Genomic DNA, 22584 nt, shown 5'->3' on the forward strand with positions numbered 1-22584 from the left:
TTCTGAGCACTTTTGGAGGCTCAAACAAGGGTTTCTTCTAGCCAGCAGTTGTAAAAATTCTAGGGCCAGCGCAGTACATTGAGGAGAAGTCTTTCCTTTGCATCCAGGCAGCATTTTCTCACCTGGGATTGTCTAGCTTGCTTTGGCAAGCCCAGATGCACACATTCCATGCATTGTACTCTCCTCTTGATAATAAAATGACTCAGTTTGGTGCAATTCTGGTGCAATTTTATGGGTGTTTAATTGTTGTTTGAATTTTTCTGGGTTGCATGTGTATTTTGCTTAATATTGCTATTAATTTTCCATTTGGAACATTACAAAGCCTTTGTTGTGTCTTTCTTGTAGAAGACCTATCCAAGTCACCTTGTACCTTAAAAGTTATAACATCCCTTTTAGGTGACCTCTTCACATATTGGGACTCCTCCCATCAATAAAATCCCATAAAGAGCAAGAGGTTTTGGTTACGGTGACAGTGGTCCACTACTCCATTGTTGTCACGTAATCTAGTATTTCCCTAGTAAGGTGTCCCTGTTAATTTTAATTAACATGTTCTTTGCTTAGGACAATTACTTCAATGTTCCATATTAGCCCAATTAACAATTCCATTTCATTTCCATTAGCAATTACATAAACCATTATCACATTGACAGTAATTGTAGAAAGAACAATAAACAAATACAGAAGACAAGCCAAGACAAGAGAACACAAGAATTTGGCTCAAGCCAGGGAAAAACCCCAAGATGGGGAAAACCCTTGATCAATTCTTCTTATTATCAAATGTTCAGCAGAGAGAGAGAGTACAATAATTCAAAGTCAAAATTGACTTGCCAATTTGATGATCCAATAGCACTGTCCAAAACAGCCCAGTCAAATCTGCAATTCTGCCCTCAGTCAACAGCAGTGCGTGCCCTAACCAGTCAACGGTCAAGGGTCAAAACAGTCCCTTAGCAGCTCGGTAAAAGGTCTTCCAACTCGACCTCCTTAGCTGGTCACCAGAAATCAAAACAGTCCAATTCTGAGCAGTCAAACTTGGTGAACACATTGAAGAAGCCTTCGGTCAAAGTCTGCAATTGGTTTGTCGTCAAAGTGCCCAGACTACCTCAATTTTTGTGCCCTCCAATGCGGCCTAGAAAAACAGAAAGAATCCCAAGAAAATCGCAGTCAAAATCAGTCAAACAGCCCTTGGTCAACGCTGGTCAAAGCCCTGAAACAGATCTGAAATTTGGCCCAAACAGAAAAGACACCTGTTCTTTGCAAGTGTGAGAGATCCCTGCAATCTTTGAGCTGTACAAACCAATCAGGTGAGGAGAGAGAAGAATGTGTTGAGTTGATGAGGTGCAAAATGAGGTTGGAGGTCTCTTCTATTTATATGTGATGGAGGGTCAATTTGTCCAACTTGACCCTAAGCCAACCTTGACAAATTGCAAATGTGTGGGCTTCATTTCAAAAACTTATTTCTCCTTGTCCAAATCTAGTCATCTTTAGGTCAATTTTGGTCCTCTCGAAAAGAATTCAATGCAATAATTATCTCCATCAAATGAGCTGTCCAAAGTGGAAATTGGCCCTAGTTCCTAATTTTAACAGTCCCTCTCCTAGGCCTGCTAGATTTTGCGGCAACACCAACCACTAGGACCAGCAACCAACGTTCCAAGATTAGGTATGTCCCTCACCTATCTACCTGTCTATTCTAGTTTTGTTCACATGCCTGCCAAAAAGGATTTAGTAGGCCATAGGTACACTGTCTTTCATAGGCCTTGGACAAGCCTGTGGGATCAATACTCTGGCAATAAAGGAAAATCCGAGTAAACACATGTGGATGGGAATGTCAAAGACATAGGTCTTCATGTTCTCTTTGTTGGTGTGAACTCTCAAGTAGGCGTCAAGCCTCTTTGCTAGGCAGACCTTCGAGGGGGCTTCCTTAGTAAAAGTTTGGTTTGTTTCATGCCATAGTAAATCCCTGTGCTAAGGGAAATCCTATTGAGGAATCCTCTCTAGTGGGTTTTTTGGGCTTTGCAATTTGTCCTGATTGGCTGTGAGATTACCCTCTTCTAGATGCTAGTCTCTTCCCTGATCCATTATTCCAGGTAACTAACAAAACTAGGGTTGTCCTTCTTGATATCTTCTTGTTATTGATCTTCTCTTGACTCCATCACCCTTGAATATTGGCACTGGTCTTCACATCCCCCCCATCACCACTCTTTTCTTTTCTCTTAACCTTAATTGCTGGCATTACTTGTGATACCACCTTGTTCCTTATTGCTTAGTCATAGTGATTCTTTAGGGAAGCCTCCCTTAAGCTAGAGGAGAGGCAGCCAAAAGTGGCAAAGGTAGGTCACTAAGTTGACAGTGGGTCTCAAGTTCCACTTGGATTGTACAGTGTGAGTTAGAGCTTTTACCATTCTAACTTACAATATCAGCAGTAGCAGGGTCAAACCTGCCAAACCAGCCAGTTCCAGTGCCAATTCAAACAGTTTTTAGAATGTCAATACAACTAAAAGACTAAACCAAGGCTCCATGCTATGGCCACCAGAGGAGCTGGAAGAAATGGACTGACGCTTAGACCAGTCTAGAAGAGGCGAATCTCTAATCAATGCCCTGCCAATCTGGATTACAACTCACTTTACCTTTTTTCTTGCCTTAACTATGAATCCTAATCCTGTCCAGTACAGGAAAAGGGCCATGAACAGAACAGTGACCCCTTGCATGCATTTTTACCTCACATAACTGCCCATCATATAAAAGGGTAATTTTTGTACCTGAAATCAAGATACAAAACGGATTTAGTAGGCCATAGGTACACTGTCTTTCATAGGCCTTGGACAAGCCTGTGGGATCAATACTCTGGCAACAAAGGAAAATCTGAGTAAACACATGTCGATGGGGATGTCAAAGACATAGGTCTTCATGTTCCCTTTGTTGATGTGAACTGTGAAGTAGGCGTCAAGCCTCTTTGCTAGGCAGACCTTCGAGGGGGTTTCCTTAGTAAAAGTTTGGTTCATTTCATGCCATAGTAAATCCTTGTGCTAAGGGAAATCCTATTGAGGAGTCCTCTCTAGTGGGTTTTTTGGGCTTTGCAATTTGTCCTGATTGGCTGTGAGATTACCCCTCTTCTAGATGTTAGTCTCTTCCCTGATCCATTATTCCAGGTAACTAACAAAAGGAGGGTTGTCCTTCTTGATATCTTCTTGTTATTGATCTTCTCTTGACTCCATCACCCTTGAATATTGGCACTGGTCTTCACATCCCCCCATCATCAGTCTTTTATTTTCTCTTACCTTAATTGCTGGCATTACTTGTGATACCACCTTGTTCTTTATTGCTTAGCCGTAGTGATTCTTTAGGGAAGCCTCCCTTAAGCTAGAAGAGATGCAGCCTAAAGTGGCAAAAGTAGGTCACTAAGTTGACAGTGGGTGACCTTCTCAGGTTCCACTTCGATTGGACAGTGTGAGTTAGAGCTTTTACCATTCTAACTTACAATATCAGCGGTAACAGGGTCAAAACTGCCAAACCAACCAGTTCCAGTGCCAATTCAAACAGTTTTTAGAATGTCAATACAACTAAAATACTAAACCAAGGCTCCATGCTATGGCTACCAGAAGAGCTGGAAGAAATGGGCTGAGGCTTAGACCAGTCTAGAAGAGGTGAATCTCTAATCAATGCACTGCCAATCTGGATTACAACTCATTTTACCTTTTTTCTTAACTTAACTATGAATCCTAATCCTGTCCAGTACATAAAAAGGGCCATGAACAGAAAAGTGACCCCTCGCATGCATTTTCACCTCACATAGCTGCCCATCATCTAAAAGGGTAATTTTTGTACCTGAATTCAAGTTACAAAAGGGATTTAGTAGGCCATAGGTACACTGTCTTTCAAAGGCCTTGGACAAGCCTGTGGGATCAATACTCTGTCAACAAAGGAAAATCTGAGTAAACACATGTCGACGGGGATGTCAAAGACATAGGTCTTCATGTTCTCTTTGTTGGTGTGAACTGTGAAGTAGGCGTCAAGCCTCTTTGCTAGGCAGACCATCGAGGGGGTTTCCCTAGTAAAAGTTTGGTTTTTTTCATGCCACGGTAAATCCTTGAGCTAAGGGAAATCCTATTGAGGAATCCTCTCGAGTGGGTTTTTTGGGCTTTGCAATTTGTCTTGATTGGCTGTGAGATTACCCCTCTTCTTGATGCTAGTCTCTTCCCTGATCCATTATTCCAGGTAACTAACAAAAGGAGGGTTGTCCTTGATATTTTCTTGTTACTGATCTTCTCTTGACTCCATCACCCTTGAATAATGGCACTGGTCTTCACATCCCCCCATCAACAGTCTTTTCTTTTCTCTTAACCTTAATTGCCGGCATTACTTGTGATACCACCTTGTTCCTTACTGCATAGTCATAGTGATTCTTTAGGGAAGCCTCCCTTAAGCTAGAGGGGAGGCAACCTAAAGTGGCAGAGGTAGGTCACTAAGTTGACAGTGGGTGACCTTCTCAGGTTCCACTTCGATTGTACAGTGTGAGTTACAGCTTTTACCATTCTAACTTACAATATCAGCAGTAGCAGGGTCAAACCTGCCAAACCAGCCAGTTCCAGTGCCAATTCAAACAGTTTTTAGAATGTCAATACAACTAAAAGACTAAACCAAGGCTCCATCCTATGGCTACCAGAGGAGCTGGAAGAAATGGGCTAAGGCTTAGACCAGTCTAGAAGAGGTGATTCTCTAATCAATGCCCTGCCAATATGGATTACAACTCACTTTACCTTTTTTCTTCCCTTAACTATGAATCCTAATCCTGTCCAGTACAGGCAAAGGGCCATGAACAGAACAGTGACCCCTTGCATGCATTTTCACCTCACATAACTGCCCATCATCTAAAAGGGTAATTTTTGAACCTGAATTCAAGTTACAAAAAGGATTTAGTTGGCCATAGGTACACTGTCTTTCATAGGCCTTGGACAAGACTGTGGGATCAATACTCTGGCAACAAAGGAAAATCTGAGTAAACACATGTCGATGGGGATGTCTTCATGTTCTCTTTGTTGGTGTGAACTGTGAAGTAGGCGTCAAGCCTCTTTGCTAGGCAGACCCTCGAGGGGGTTTCCGTAGTAAAAGTTTGGTTCGTTTCATGCCATAGTAAATCCTTGTGCTACGGGAAATCCTATTGAGGAATCCCCTCTAGTGGGTTTTTTGGGCTTTGCAATTTGTCCTGATTGGCTGTGAGATTACCCTTCTTCTAGATGCTAGTCTCTTCCCTGATCCATTATTCCAGGTAACAAACAAATGGAGGGCTGTCCTTCTTGATATCTTCTTGTTATTAATCTTCTCTTGACTCCATCACCCTTGAATATTGGCATTGATCTTCACATCCCCCCATCACCAGTCTTTTCTTTTCTCTTAACCTTAATTGCTGGCATTAATTGTGATACCACCTTGTTCCTTACTGCTTAGTCGTAGTGATTCTTTAGGGAAGCCTCCTTTAAGCTAGAGGAGAGGCAGTCTAAAGTGGCAAAGGTAGGTCACTAAGTTGACAGTGGGTGACCTTCTAAGGTTCCACTTGGATTGTACGGTGTGAGTTAGAGCTTTTACCATTCTAACTTACAATATCAGCAGTAACAGGGTCAAACCTGCCAAACCAGCCAGTTCCAGTGCCAATACAAACAGTTTTTAGAATGTCAATACAACTAAAAGACTAAACCAAGGCTCCATGCTATGGCTACCAGAGGAGCTGGAAGAAATGGGCTGAGGCTTAGACCAATCTATAAGAGGTGAATCTCTAATCAATGCCCTGCCAATCTGGATTACAACTCACTTTCCCTTTTTTCTTGCCTTAACTATGAATCCTAATCCTGTCCAGTACAGGAAAAGGGCCATGAACAGAACAGTGACCCCTTGCATGCATTTTCACCTCACATAACTGCCCATCATCTAAAAGGGTAATTTCTGTACCTGAATCCAAGTTACAAATACAGTTAGACAAAAATTTAACACGCAAAAGAAAAAACACTAATACAATATTTACAAGATGTAACAAGCACAAGTGATTCATAACTAAGTGCCCACTGATATCTCTTCCAAAGGTATGACCATTTTCTATTAAATCTTTATATATGAGTTTTTTAAGTAATATCAGTTTGTCCTGAACTGGCAACATATAATTTACAATGTTCATAGTCAATGGCCTGAACAAGAATGTGCCATGAATTTATCATTCACTCTTTTGTCCTGTAACATTTTAGCCTTTTTTTTTTGAAATAGACTTACCATTCCAGATTTGCAAGTAGAATTTATTTGGTTGAAATTGAAACAGGAGTTTTCCTCAGAAAGAACTATACTCAAAATTCATATCATAATAATAATAACTAAGTTGCCGGAAACGGCTACCTCCAACCCCGAAACGGCGTTTTCCCGTTTCGGATCCGGATCCGCGTACGAAACGCCAGAAAAACGCCGGAAAAACGTTTTTGTGCCGTTTTTTTTTCTGGAAACGGGAAGTTTTTTTCACAGCCGTTTTTGAGGCGTTTTTGTCAGAAAAAAATTGCAGTTTTTAAAAAATGAAAACGTTTCCAGGAATCAGTATGCTAGTTGCAAGTTGTGAAGAAGTACACAAGGTCTCATTGGTCTGGAAGCTGATGTATTCAAGACTTAGCGCATTGCTTATGCTCTTCTACTGTTGAGATTGAGGGAAAGAAGGCAGTGATCATCCTAACATGGTTTGTCTTGTATGGTCCCTGTAAAATCTATCTCCTGAATCCAATAACTACAGTCAGGAAAAGAGCTAATACCTCTGGTCTGAGTATCTGAGGTAAGTAGTGAGGAATCCTTCACACTCTGTAATAAAAAGGGAATCTCCCCCTAATAAGGTGCTCCTCTAACTCAGTGTCCTGTTTTTGACAAACCTGAAAGAGCTTCTATGATCTGAAATGTGATGATATGTCTTGATCCAAGGTCAATGCGAATGAACCCTGAATTGGCTATGCATCCAGTGATTCCATGTGTACTTGGGTTTTATAATAAGGCCTTCTTTCAGCAGCAAAGTTTCCTTTGAGAACCAGGACCATCGCTGTCCAGGGGGAGGCCTGCAGAAACAGCGATCCCATTTGAGGAGCAAAGTACTTGGAAAGGGAACCGCTCTCTACCTGAAGTTGAGTCATCTAGAGATTACCATAGAGGTAAACTCGGATCATATATGAATCATGAATCATGATAGATCATAGATGATACAGATAGATCATAGATGATACAGATAATCTAGATTCTGAAATATGAATGGTAATATGAATTTTTTATTTTTAATATATATATATATATTATGTGCCGTTTCCTGCCGTATCGTATCCAGATTTTTTGAAAATTTGCCGTATCCGTTTCAAACCCCGTACCCGTATCCGTTCCCGTATCCGTTTTCTGGTAACTTAGAATAATAATAATCAAATTTTAAGGTCACGGCCTGGCCAGACATCAGATTAATATATGAGACATCCTTGTTTGTTGGACAAGGCACCCCCTCCCTGCAACAATTTGAATGCTTTGATTTATAAAGGTGTACATACCTACCTCCATATTTGAACCTGTGACCTCCAGGGAAGAAACACATCTTCTTAACAATTATACCTAGAGTGAACCATTTGACCAGAAACTTATTTCTCAAGTGTAATTTTCTGTTTTCAATGGATGTCAAATTTCAAGAACTTCATGCCATCATTTCTATTGAAACCAATCCCATCATAAAACAAGCACTTAGAAGATGATGACTGTCATACTTATGAACATGATAATACGATAGAAATTATTTTATCAACAAATTTTCTTAGTTTACTTATTTACCCAAAATAGTTCAATATATAGAAAAGGAAACTACAATGAAAATTTAAAACAAACATTATAATGATGACGAGCATACCTGTATGACAGTCTTTGATCCTACAAAAGCTTCAATCTTTTTCCAATCACGATCAAATCTGAGAGACAACCAAAGAATTAAATGCTATAATTTAACTCCAAACTATACTGTCAACAATCAAAATAAAGACACAGAAAGTTTATCTCCCTATATTAACTGAGAACTCTCACTGGGGCTAAATGCTATACTCAACTCAAAACTATACTATCAACAATGAAAATAAGGACAATGATAATTTATCTTGGTTTATCTCCCTGTATTAACTGAGAACTCTCGCTGGGGCTAGTAACAAAGGGAAAGAGTGACAGGCAGAGACAGCAAAACAACTTAATAAAAAAATCTATGTGAGAAGACCACAATTAAGCAATTGCTCAACAATATGAATTTTAATGATTGAGATGACTTCGTTAAGGCTATTGTTGCCACAAAGCCTCAATCATTTTTGTAGAATGGTGCAATGGCAGACATCATAGTACCTTGAATGGATATTTCAAGCCAACATATGAAAACTGGAAGTAAATTTCTTTAGCTCAAGGTCAATTATCAAAATTTAAAGAATGTATACAGTGCACTTTCCATTATTTCAGTATTTCACTACTGACACATTGAGTAATTACTGTCAAAAGTTACAGCAAAAATTGAGACATCTCTCACGACAATACTTCGCAATTTTTCATCTATGATTTAGATGCACTAACAACTACAAATCCTTGGCTTCAAGGTAATGTTCTGAAACTTTCACGCAGAACATTATAAAGACACCCGTCTTTGATTCGTTCAGGTCAACCCAGACTAAAATCTTTAACACACAAGGAGTCAAGATGACTGAGTTCTGATATAACAATAACAATTTAAATATGAACATGGTCTATTTCAAAAATATATATCATAATCTAAATTTGACAGAGTACTTGGGTTCAGGGGCAAGGATGGGGCTCATCAGGAGTACACTGTATACATAACAACATACACATTGCATAATATCATATCATTTTCAGCAAGTAAAAACAAAAACAAAAACATTGCTTCATTTTAGTGTTGAACAATCATACAATGATTAGAAAAACACTGAACAGCAAACGTGTTCAATATCATTTGAAAAACTGAAATTGACATTAATAGGTCTTGACTCTTGAGTATTAAAAAGTTAAACCAAGTGACAAGTACATATGTCATACTACATTCACTCCACTTCACCACTTCACTGTCTATCATTGTCCACAAAGTTTTAGGAAGAATAGAGCAGCAGCAGCATCCTTAACTGCTGGAATGTTCTGACTGGATTACTCCCTTTACTGCTGAAAATGAAATGGTAAAAATAAAAAGTTAATTTAGTGTTTTGAGTGCACGAGGATGAAGTAAGTGAGGGATAAGTGCCTTGGGGAAGGACCCGACCTTATCCTTGCATTTTTTATCCTTTTTTTAATTTAAATAACAACAAATAATAATTAAGAGGAGAAAAAAATAAAATAAAAAAATAAAAATAAAAATAAAAAATCTTATCAAGGGTGTGCCCCTGAAGTACCCAAAAGACGCAATATCAGGTTCAGGTACCCATTTTGGGCTAACTTCCCAACTTCCCTGCTGGGAAGAACCTGGTTTGTTCGGGTCATGAGATGAAAGTGTGAGATAACCTGCCAGAATACCTTGGAAACCCATAAAAAATTTCTGAGTTTTATGTAATGGTTCAGTGTGGTATTTTTACAAACAGTTTGTATACTGAGTGCTGTAGGTGACTGTTTGGGGTTTAACTCCAACAAGAAAGCACAGTGAACATATATGCCAAATGAAACTTCAATATAACATAAATAACACAACAGTCATATGGTAGCAAGACTATTGTACATGCCAAGAGCACTTGTATTAAAAATGAAAGTACACATACCACTGATAGCCCAAGTGCCAGCCAACAAACGTGAGAGAGATTGAGAGATACCAGCAAGCCGATAAGAGATATATGACTGTATATGAGTGCTGCTTTAATGTAGACAAGATATCAGCAGTTACATACATATATGTCACTTTCAGATGTGTGAATGTGCCCAGAAATAATGTACAGGTCCAGCAACTCGTTTTAGCAGAGGTTAGCCCAAGAAAATGATAATCCATGGTCTTGAGTACCTATGACCAATACAGTGCCTGTGCAGCTGATAGTCAACTAAGTATTGACAGTGGTAGCTCATATGGTTAATAAGAAGGCAGTTTCGACCTCTGTCCCATTTACACAAGCAAATTAACTTGTCCTCAGTCTTAACTGATACGCAGAGGTTCCCTGGCCTGCCACAACTCATCCTTTATGTGTTTGAGACCACACCAACAGAAAAGGAAATGTATGCATTCAGCTTGAGGGAGGTCACACATACAGCCAACCAACTAGAGGGAAATTGACCCCCCTCTCTTAAGAGCCTTCGAACCACTGATTTATGAACACGATCCACAGAGATATCGAACTCAACCAGCCGGTCAATGGGTGAGCTCAGCCTCCTTAGAAAAAAATAATCGACCCCTGTACTTGTGATGGCGCTTGCCTCTTCATGGATGGAACCTCAACCTGAAAAGATATATAAAAAACTTGAAATCAGAAGATAAAATCAACTGATAAGACCTCTTTAGCTCAATATCTTCTGCTAATCATCTTTTACTTTGAATTCCCATGGTGAAATTTGAGTGACTCCACTCTCAAAACCAACTAGGGTGTATAGTTTCAACGACAAAGCTAGCGATGGTGGCTTCGGATTTTAAAATCCCAAGTTTTTCTTCAAAAACTCTCCAAGAGCTCTTTTTCTCCAAATACAAGTGAAAGAATGAGAGAGTCGAGACTCCTCACTTTTCTATTTTTATAATTGAGTGGTCATTTTTGCCACCATTTTACTTTTCTAATATTATATTAAGTCACTTTATGAGACTTTCATTTATAAAATTAAAGTGACTTTACATTAGCCTAGCATATGTCTCCCTTTTCACCCCTTAAGCAATTATAAAGTACACTTAGGCAAATCATGTTCCCTTATTAAAAAATTTCCTTGCCTTAGCCTACGGGAACTTATTAGGCTAGCGGAACCCCTCTTATTTCTCCTAAGCAGTGGGAGACATTACAATCCTCCCCGCCTGAGTTTGCTTGCCCTCAAGCAACTTCATCTCTATTTGTTTGAGCACATGTTCGCCTTCCCATGTGGCATCCGCAATTGAAAAATCCCCCCATTTAACCACGTATTGTCTCACGGTGCTCCTTCTCAACTTGTGCTCCCTTCTCTCTAGAATTTCCTTTGGTACCAAGATTAGCTCTCCTTCCTCACCCAAGGGAGGGAGCTCAGTGGAGTTGACTACCTACTTACCCAAGGCCTTCTTGAGGCACGAAACATGAAAGACGTTATGAATTTTACATCCTTCAGGGAGCGCAAATTCATAGGCCACTTCTCCAACTCGTCTCATGATTTTGTATGGCCCGTAGAACATACGTTTCAGCTTTTTTGCCCCCTTTGTTTTTAGAGATGACTATCAATAGGGTTGAAGATGAACGTATACCATGTCCCCCACCTAAAACCTGTCCCTATCTACATAAACTTTGTTGATTTTGAGCCATCAGCAGGTTGTCCTTGAGGACTCGAAATATTTCTCGGCTCTCTTGAATCCAGTCTTAAGCCAAAGTGGCACGACTATCCCCAAATATTATATTTGCAAATGTCGGGGCATCATATCCGTATAATGCCTTGAAGAGCATCACACTAATGGACTAGTGGAAATGGGTGTTGCAGCAATGTTCTCCAACATGCAACCACCTAAATCATGCCTTTTGTTGGCCAAATACATAGTTTCAAGATAGCCCCCCAGCAACTTGTCGACTATGTCGATCTGACCATCAGTCTGTGGGTGATAACTAGTGCTCGGTGTCAGTTCAATCCCCACAAGTTTGAATAACTCCTACCAAAATCCACCCATAAATCTATTGTCTTTGTCGCTCACTATGGTCTTTGGTAACCCATGCAATCGGAAGACCTCCTTGAAGAATAGTTCAGCCACCTGTGATGTTGAATATTTAGATGGTATGGCAAAGAAGTGCGCAAACTTCGTGATTCGATCCACCACTACATATATGCAGTCCTTTCCCTATACCAGAGGTAGCCCAATGATAAAGTCCATGGAGATACTCTCCCACTTCTGCTTAGGAATAGGGAGTGGTTGTAGCAACCTTGTCGGATGGGTACATTCAGCTTTGTTCTGCTAGCAAATGCTACATTCTTTCACAAACCTCAACACATCCATCTTGAGGCCCTTCCAAGTGAACCTCTCTCTGATTTGTTTGTATGTTTTCAGTTATCCCGGGTGCCCTACCAAATGTGAGCTATGAGTTGTCAGCGTTATTTTTTCCTTCGACTGTGATTCTAATAAAAGATAGATTTGGTCCTTATAGTAGATGATGTCATCCAAGACTCGATATCTATCATCATGTATCAACCTCTCCGGAATCTCACAGGCAAATTTGCTTTCGAAGTATTCTACAAGCAACAGTGACTTCCAGTCATCTGTTATCTCCATGATCGAGAGAGTGGATGGCATCCTCGGGAGGGTATCTGCTACTGCATTATGTTGTCCTTTGACATACTCAATCTCGAAGTCATACGCCTGTAATTTACAGATCCACTTTTGTTGTCTCTCACTTGGCTCTTTCACCTCCATGAGAAATCTCAGGCTATTATGATCTCTTTTTACTTTGAACCTGTTCCCCACAAGATATTGTTGGAATTTGGCCAATGCATCAATGATGGCCAACATTTCCTTGTCATAAATTGAGTAGTGGTGCTCATAATCTCTGAGTTTGCGGCTCTCAAATGTTATGGGGTGGGGATCCTGCATCAAAACTACTCATAACTCAGTCCCTGAAGCGTCATACTCTAGCACAAAGGGCCAGGTGAAATCTAGTAACGCAAGCACGAGGCACGAGCTCATCACCTGCTTCATCTTCTCAAATGTTTCTTGTGCCTTTTCAGTGCAACTGAAAGCCCCTTTTTGGTAAGGTCTATAAGAGGTCAACTGTGAGAACCCCTTAACAAATTTCCTATAATATGTGTTGAGGCCAAGGAAGCTTTTCAATTCAGTTATTTTTTTTTTTAAGGTAGGCCATTTGATGAAGGCCCGGATCTTTTCCTGATGGACCTGAACCCAATCATTCCCAAATACCTGCCCTAAGTAGAGCATCTTTGTCATACCAAACTCACACTTGGACTCCTTCGCATAGAGTTCCTACTCCTCTAATATCCCCAATACCTCATCCAAGTGCATCAAATGGTCCTCCCAAGTCTTGTTGTAGAAAAGAATATCATCAAAGAAAACTAGCAAGTACTTTCGCAACTGTTTATTGAACACATGGTTCATGCATGACTAAAAGTTGTGGGAGTGTTGGTTAGCCCAAATGGCATAACCAAGAACTCATAGTGCCCATAGCGACACCTGAACGTTGTCTTTGGGATGTCCTGCTCCATAACTCAAATATGATGATAGCCTAAATGAAGATCAACCTTCAAAATATATTTGGCTCCCCTCAATTCATCCATCAACTCGTCTATCCTGGGGATAGGATACCGGTTTTTTATTGTTCTCTTGTTAAGAGCACGGTACTCTATAGTATATACACATCCGCAAGGAACCGGCCTTCTTCTTGGCCATGACCCCCAAAGAAGCGAAAGGACTGGAACTAAGCCAAATGTAACCCAACCTCAACAACTCCTTCATGGCCTTCTTAATTTTGTCTTTGTAAACCTTGGGATGTTGGTAGGGGCTGGTAATGACTGTATGTACACCCTCCAAATCTATAACATGCTCAAAACCCCCTTCTAGTGGTCTACCTAAAGGAATGTCACAAAAAACCTTCTAGTGTTTATGGAGTAATACCTTAATGTCGTCGTGATGTTGTCGTGGTTGATCTTGTTGATTGTTGTCTAAAACAAAGCACTCAACCGCCCACTCTATATCACCTCGCCTCAAGGTTGCTTCCATGTTGTTAGATGATACTATCTTCAGTGGATACTAATGCATGGCCCTCAAAACTACCTTTCTGCCATCCATTAGATCTTTGAATTCCATCTCCATGTTCCACTGATCTGTAGTATACTTCCCAATGTAGTAGAGCCACTGAACTCCTAACACCACATTGGTGTCCAACACATCCACCACAAAGAAGTCATCCGTCACTGTGTAGTTCCCCATGGTCAGTTGCAGCTTGAGGATGTATCTAGTGCAATCCATCTGATGGTCGTCGAGTATGGAGACCACAAATCCATCGAACTCCTTAATAGGAATCCCTCTCCATTCAACCATGGTTGCATCTATAAAGTAGTAGGAAACCCCCCCATCGATCAATATTGTCACCTTATGTCCTGCCAAAACCCCTCTAACTCTGAAAGTATGATACCTAGGAATTCCTGACATGGATGCAAAGAAATGGATTTTGCCTTCTGCATGTGAAGTCTCACCCCCAACTGTCTAATGTATTTGTCCATGTTCCCCTTTCTACATCAACTCCTCATCTCATCATCACTATCACTCTCAAAGTACACCTCAATATAGTGGGCCTTTCCCACCTTGTCCTTTCTTGTGCACCTGTGCCATGGTGCCCAAGGCTCTTGACAACTGAAACAAAGCTTCTTCTTTCTCAACTCCTTCCAGGATTCTTCATCAATCTTTGGTTTCTTTGCGCGCTCCGTTTGAAAAGGTTTGACTTCTTTGCCTTTATGGGGAAAGGAAGGCTTAGGAGAGAATCTCCTCTTAGAAATGGTATCCGGCAGGTCGTTGGTATTGCTAATTGTCGCACGAAGAGTGGTAGGATCAAAACTTTTGACCCAACCACGTAGAATCTCAGACAACCCCTCCACAAATAGCACCACCAACCCAGCATCCGAGATATCTGCAACCATAACTGCTAATCTCTGAAACTCTGAAATATAGGCCTTCAGACTGCCTATTCGTCTGAGTTGGGCCAGCTCCCTAAGATGAAGCTCCGGTCCTTCCTATCAAATTGCTCAATGAGCCTCTAAGTGAACTCAGTATATGAGGTGATGTTATTGTGATTCGTGACCCATTGTCACCAACCCATGGTACCACCATTCATGGGCTTTGCCATCCAAATGTAATGCGACCAGCTTAATGGCTTCCTCCTCTGTCATCTGATGTAACTGTAGATATGTATCCAGTTTTTTAACCCATGACTGAGCTGAGCATTTGTATGACCCATCAAAGCAAGAGATGGTCACTTTCCCCAATGTCTTTTGCAACTCGTTATTCTGCCTCAAAGCCTTCTGAACTGTTTTAGGCTTGCTTTTTAACTGAAGGTGGCAGAAATCAGTGAAACTCATGATAGCCTGGAACTCACGTCCCAATGATCTATACTCCTCCAAATAATCTACATAATGGATCCCTTGACTTGTTTATTCTGTTTGGTCCTCGACTGTCTCATGTTGTAACTGAGGCATGTTGGGCCTGGGTGTTCTGCTATATGAGCGAGAATGGTTGTGTGGCAGTACAGACATGACTTCCCTCTGCGCTGTAAGACTCTTCCCAATTTATAGGATCCTTTTCGGTGGAAGACCCCTTGATTGCTTTTCTCTCATCAAGTCCACCATCTCCTTTTTGGCCCTTAGCCAAATCATTCAGATCATTGAGCATTAAATGCTTGAGTCTCCTTATTCCCCCATGTCTGGATTTACTCTCTCAAGTGACTCTTCTACCCCTTTTCCCTTACCAGGGGTTTCTTCTTCTATTTCTTGAATCTCCTCCCTCTAGAATGGGAGTGGGCTCTCTGATTTTGTGGTGTCTTTTGTATGTGACATATGGATGATCTTCACCACTCATTAAATCACTAATAATCTGCCCTTAGACTCCATAGCAGTCCAAGATATTTTTACAAGCAGTTTGTATACTGAGTGTTGTAGGTGATTGTTTGGGGTTTTAACTCTAATAAGAAAGCACAGTGATCATATATGCCAAATGAATCTTCAATATAACATAAATAACACAATAGTCATAAGGTAGCAAGACTTTTGTAAATGCCAATACCACCTGTATTAAAAATGAAAGTACACATACCACTGATAGCCCACGTGCCAGCCAACAAATGTGAGAGAGATTAAGAGATACGGGCAACCCAATAAGAGATATATGATTGTATCTGAGTGTTGCTTTAATGTAGACAAGATATCAACAGTATCATCACCTTCCAGCAAGGACAATACATAAATATATGTCACTTTCAGATGTGTGAATGTGTCCAGAAATAATGTACAGGTCCTGCAACTCATCTTAACATAGGATAGCCCAAGAGAATGATAATTCAGGGTCTTAAGTACCAATACAGTGCCTGTGCAGCTGATATTCCATCTCCATTAAGTATTCACTGTGGTATCTCATATGGTCAATACAAAGGCAGTTTCGACCTTTGTCCCATTTACACGAGCAAATAAACTCGTCCTTGATCTTAACTGATACGCAGAGGGCTGCCACAACTCATCCTTTATGTGTTTGAGACCACACCAACAGAAAAGGAAATGTATGTGTTCAACTTCAGGGAGGTCACACATGTAGTCAACCAACTAGAGGGAAATCAACCCTCTCTTAAGAGCCTTTGAATCAATGATTTATGAACAGGACCCACAGAGATATATAAAGGAACTCAACCAGCCAATCAATGGGTGAGCTCATCCTCCTTAGCAAAAGAAAATCAAACCCTGTACTTGTAATGGAGCTTTCCTCTTCATGGATGGAACCTCAACCTGAAAAGATATATGAAATACTTGAAATCATAAGATAAAATCAATTGATAAGACCTCTTTATCTCAATATCTTCTGCCAATCATCTTATAATTTGAATTTCCGTGGGGAAATCTGAGTGATTCCACTCTCAAAACCAACTAGAGTGTCTAGTTTCAACACTGAAGTTAGCAATGGCGACTAGGGTTTCCAAAACCCTAAGCTTTTCTCCAAAAACTCTCTAAGAGATCTTTTTCTCAAAATGCAAGTGAAATAATGAAGAGAGACTCCTCACTTTTCTCTTTTTATAATTGAGCGGTCATTTTTGCTGCCATTTCACCTTTTTAAATTTTTATTAAGTCACTTTAGGAGACTTTCACTTCATAAAATTAAATTTATTTTTCATTAGCCTAGGATATGTCCCCCTTTTCACACCTTACGAAATTATAAAGTTTTCCTACGTGAATCTTGTTCCCTTGTTAAAAAAATTCCCCAAATTAGCCTACGGGAACTTATTAGGCTAGCAGAACCCGTCATATTTCTCCTAACCAGTCGGGGAAATAACATTCCTCCCTACCTGAGTTTGCTTGCCCTCAAGCAACTTCAACTCTGGTTGTTTAAGCACATATTCGCCTTTCAAGTTCCCATGTGGCGTCTTCCGCTGGTAGATCCCTCCATTTAACTAGGTACTCTCTCACAGTTCTACTTCTCAGCTTTCGCTCCCATGTCTCTAGAATTTTCTATTGGACCATGATTAGCTCTCCTTCGTGATCCAAGGGAGGGAGCTCAATGGAGGTGACTACCTACTTACCCAAGGCCTTCTTGAGGCAAGATACATGAAAGATGTTATGAATTTTACATCCTTCAGGAAGTGCCAATTCATAGGCCACTTCTCCAACTCGCCTCGTGATTTTGTATGGCCCAAAGAACCTGGGTTTCAACTTTTTTGCCCACTTTGTTTTGAGAGATGACTGTCAATGCGGTTAAAGACGAAGGTATACCATGTCCCCCACCTCAAAACTGCGCTCCACCCTGTGCTTGTCTGCATACACTTTTTGTTGATTCTGAGCCATCCACAAGTTGTCCTTGAGGACTCGCAATATATCTTGGCTCTCCTGAATCTAGTCTTTAGCCAAAGGGGCACAGTTATCCCCAGATATTCAATCTACAAACGTTGGAGCATCCTATTTGTAAAGTGCTCTAAAGAGCATCATACCAATGGACATGTGGAAAGTGGTGTTGTAGAAGTGTTCTCCAAGATGCAACCACTTAACCCATGCCTTTTGTTGGCCAGATACATAGTTTCGAAGATAGCTCTCCAGCCACTTGTTGATTGACTCAATCTAACCATCTGACTATGGTTGATAACTAGTGCTTAATATCAGTTCAGTTCAGTGCTTGATATCAGTTCTAGAGGATTTATGTTAAAATCTAAATATCATACAATTCTATTTTTCATAAAGAATGGTCATATACCTCTAGACCTTAGATATCATGATTTAGAGATTCATAGAGGGAACAAGCAAAAATGATGTGTTGGAATTTCTAAGTCTAACTGTTAGAAATATTTCCTGCACTTTATGATTTATTTCTTCCTACTTGTTCTGTTAATTAACAAGTTATTTACCATGTAAACAATGAAAATAAATACAAGTATAGTCTCGACACATACAAATTATCAACTGAAGGAAAAAAACAAGCACACAAATGACACCATTATTTTTGGACTAATGTCCCCGGAAAAAACCCAGTGCGGAAAAAACGGTGCAGCTATCTGAGGGTTTTATTATTAAGCAGTTTCAAAATACAATCTGGGTGCCAGAAATGGCTCACCCAACAGAGAATGCCCTCGGCAGTAGTACCTCTCAGTCGGAGACAGATATCAGCCCCAATCTGCCCCACGAAATCTCCCAGCGTCAGCCTCTAGGGTCTGCATCAGCCTCTCTGGCCCAGCGTCTACCCAGCGTCAGCCTCTCTGGCCCAACGTCAGCCTCTCTGGGCTCTGCGTCAGCCTCTGGAGCCTCTGTGTCTCCCACGCTGGCCCTCCTCAGGGTCTACACAACTCCTGGTGGCCTCTAGCTGCTTCTGCATGGCCTCTAGCTAGCTCTGCATCAACCCTCTCTCGGCTTCTACGTTGATGCTCCCGGTACTATCTCTGCCTCTCTGTTACTGCATTCACTGCTCCTCAGCTGCAACTTTGATCACTCCTTCGATTTCTTCAGCAAGCCTTGCCCCAGAAAATCGAATTCTTGATCAACTCGATGTGTTTTCCAACTAACCCTCAAGCCTCTTCTTATACTTTTCTCGTTGACAATTCAACAGCCAAAATTAAGTCCCTAATCAACGGCTAAGATTAGATTTGACTTGATCCATGACTTTTGGACCATTCTAACTCAATTTTATATTAATTCACATTAATATTTTACTTTCCCTAAGTTTAGACTTAGCGACTTCATTAAAAATATTAATTATTTTAATATCTCCCAAACTGGTTAGATTCTGCCCAAACCATTTCTGGGTATTGGAGATCTCATGTGCTTTAGCCTCTCCACAAATTTTCGTGGCTACAGCACATCCGATGCTACGCCAAATCAACACTCCCTCTTAGCGAGTACTGTGCTCTAGTAATACTCCTCACAGAGCATCACCTTGATAATCCAGCATCGGTCCCTGTGTTGATGCTAGGCCTGCTGCCCAACATCCTCTGCACTGTTGCATCATGTACTGCTACCCATGGCCCCGCCACTGCCACTGCTACATCTATACAGAAGCTCCCTCTACATCAGTGTTGCTGCCCATGGCCTTGCCACTGCCACCGCTGCATCTGCATTGCAACCCCTCTCATCATGCTGCATCATGTTGCCCATAATACTACCACTGCTAACTATTGCACTGCAACTCAGTGACTGAGAAGTAAGTAACTGATCTCCCAACTCTGACATCTTCGTCAGGCTAGAAACACTCCTAATGTTGAAGCTCCCTCTGTCACTGACAAGTGCTCCCTCTTTGCGTTGCTGCAACAACTCTATGCATCTCGCACTACTGCCTCACATTGTCCTAGGATTCCTGCACTGTAGCTCCCTCTGTCACTCCATCCGCATCCGCCAGTCCTGCTACTCTTCGGGGCTCTCGTAGCAAGGTATAATCCAAGAGGTTGGGTACCTCGAGGTTCCTGCCCCTCATCGCCTGTATTCTGTCTGACTACAGCTCGATGTCTCCCCACTTCCTCTCAAGTGGCGCATGAGCACTCACGACACAATCATCATCAGTCTCCACTTCTTTCTCCGCCTTTGCTGGCGCAACCTTGGTCTCAGAAGCCTCTCCCTTGCTCTTCTTCCTCGGACATTGGCTTGCATAGTGACCCAGTTCCCCACGGTGGAAGTATTTGACCTTTGAGAGGTCCTTCTTCCGTTTCTCCTGCTTTCCCTTAGATGCTAGGGCAACATCCTCCTCTTCCTCCTTGATTCTGACCCCCTTGTCGCTGCTTCCCACCTTGGTTAGCCTTCTGATCTCTTCTTGACGAAGAGACGCCCACAATTCCTCCCAATCTGAAAGGGTCGACCTGCCCAGTATACTCTAGACAAATACCTCCCAATCCTCTGAGACTGTGTTCAATGCGGTCCTCACCAACATCTCCTCATCCGGCGTGGCCCCTATGGAAGTCAGTTGATCCTGCATCTCCTTCAATCGACCGAGGAAGGTGTCTATCTATTCTCCCTTCTGCATCTGGTATGACCGCAGCTGATTTTCTAGTAGAATCTTCCTCTGCACGAAAGTATGCTGATACAATTTCATAAGGGCCTCCCACATCGCATTTGTCTTGTCCTTTTCGGCAATATGTGGTACTACATGGTCCTTGAGCCCGTCAAAGATGATGCTCTTGGCCCTCGCCATTGCCTCCTCGTACTTTTCGTTCTCAGCCAAGTCAACTAGGACTGCTATCGTGTTCAAGGCGAAGTGCTTGAAACGATTCCTGTCTAGAATGGACAAGGTCCCAGCATTACAGACTACGAAGTTTGAGGCTTCGTACAGTCTGTCGTGATCCCTTACCCCATTCACTACCATTTCGCTGCTCCTCTTTCGACTCTTCCAAATCTCTCTACTTCCCTCCTGGAAGTTCTTGGTGTGACTCCCTCTAAGCCTCGATTTCCCTCCTGGAAACCCTTTTGCCAATGTCAAGATGCCCCCACTCCAATCGTTAGTGCAGTTGCACCACTGATCCAAATTTCTTGGCTAGAAATCCTCGGCAGCAACTCCCTCCTCCTTGGTCTTGCCATGTTAGGTACTGTTTTAACCACAGTACCCCACCAGCGTCACTCTGCAACTTACCCACAGCCTCCTAAGCCCCAGCAAACTGAAGGTTAGAGCTTCTAGGCTCTGCGCAATCCCGGCACAGCAAAATCCGCACCTCCTGGCCATGGGCGTCAACCGTTACTGACTAAGAAAGATCATCGGGCACTGCGTAGGTCAAGTCTTCTCCTCTCTGCCACTGCGTTGATCCTCTTCCCGGCTCGACTGCCTGCGTCACCCCTTCTTTGCTGCTTTTCTGCTAGGAACATCTTCTGTCACTCGGGACAGTTGTTTCTGTTGCTACTGCTCTGCTCGGCTGATGCCCTCAGTTATCCTGTGATCTGCAACCACCCTCTGATACCATGTTGGAATTTCTAAGTCTAACTATTAGAAATCCTTCCTATACTTTCTGATTTATTTCTTCCTACTTGTTCTGTTAATTAATAAGTTATTTACCATGTAAACACTGAAAATAAATACAAGTACAATCTCAACACATACAGCTCATCCACTGAAGGAAAAAAACAAGCACACAAGTGACACCGTTATTTTTTGACTAATGTCCCCGGAAAAGCCCAATGCAGAAAAACCGGTGCAGCTATCTGAGGGTTTTATTATTAAGCGGTTTCAGAATACAATCTAGGTGCCAGAAATGGCTCACCCAACAGAGAACGCCCTCAACGCTAGTACCTCTTAGTCAGAGACAGATATCAGCCCCAATCTGCCCCACAAAATCTCCCAGCGTCAGCCTCTAGGGTCAGCGTCAGCCTCTCTGGCCCAGCGTCTACCCAGCATTAGCCTCTCTGGCCCAGCGTCAGCCTCTCTAGCCCAGCGTCTACCCAGCATTAGCCTCTCTGGCCCAGCATCAGCCTCTCTGGCCCAGCGTCAGCCTCTCTGGCCTCTGTGTCAACCTTTGGAGCCTCTGCGTCTCCCACGCTAGCCCTCCTCATGCTCTGCGCAGCTCTTGGTGGCCTCTAGTTGCTTCTGTGTGGCCTCTAGCTGGCTCTGCATCAACCCTCTCCTGGCTTCTACGTTGATGCTCCCGATACTATCTCTACCTCTCTGTCACTGCATTCACTGCCCCTCAGCTACAACTCTGATCACTCCTTTGATTTCCTCAGCAAGCCCTGCCCCAGAAAATCGAATTCTTGATCAACTCTGTGTGTTTTCCAACTAACCCTCAAGCTTCTTCTTATACTTTTCTCATTGACAATTCAACGACCGAGATTAAGTCCCTAATCAACGACTAAGATTATATCTGGCTTGATCCATGACTTTTGGAAAATTGTAACTTAGTTTTATATTAATTCACATTAATATTTTATTTTCCCTAAGTTTAGACTTAGGGACTTCATTAAAAATATTAATTATTTTAACATCTCCCAAACTGGTTAGATTCTTGCCAAACCATTTCTAGGTATTGGAGATCTCATGTGACCAATTTTCGTGGCTAGAGCACATCCAATGCTACCCCAAATCAACAAAATGTACTATTTAGCGTCTGCAATCCCTAAATAACTAGCCAACCTTTAAAGTCATATAGGTATCCAAGCTCTAAAAACAAGATATATATACCTCAAAATTGCATACCTTTGATTTGATGATCCATTGGACTTGTTGCTACAACTACATACATATTTGTTACATAACATAAAGAGTAG

General features: G+C 41.7%; 1 protein-coding gene across 1 annotated transcript in view; it reads right to left on the reverse strand.

Annotated features, from left to right (window-relative positions):
• LOC149179759 (protein REVEILLE 6-like) overlaps positions 1-22584 on the reverse strand; it is a 127284-nt gene that overhangs the window by 63596 nt on the left and 41104 nt on the right. Inside the window, exon 2 of the mRNA XM_089418050.1 lies at positions 7895-7952. Within this exon, the coding sequence (XP_089274176.1) occupies positions 7895-7952 (58 nt within the window). The remainder of the gene's footprint in view (positions 1-7894; positions 7953-22584) is intronic.

This window comes from Pinus tabuliformis, chromosome 3_2 (genome assembly GCF_031772625.1).
Source record: "Pinus tabuliformis cultivar Carrire ecotype Pingquan chromosome 3_2, CPIR1, whole genome shotgun sequence".
Lineage (NCBI taxonomy): Eukaryota > Viridiplantae > Streptophyta > Pinopsida > Pinales > Pinaceae > Pinus > Pinus tabuliformis.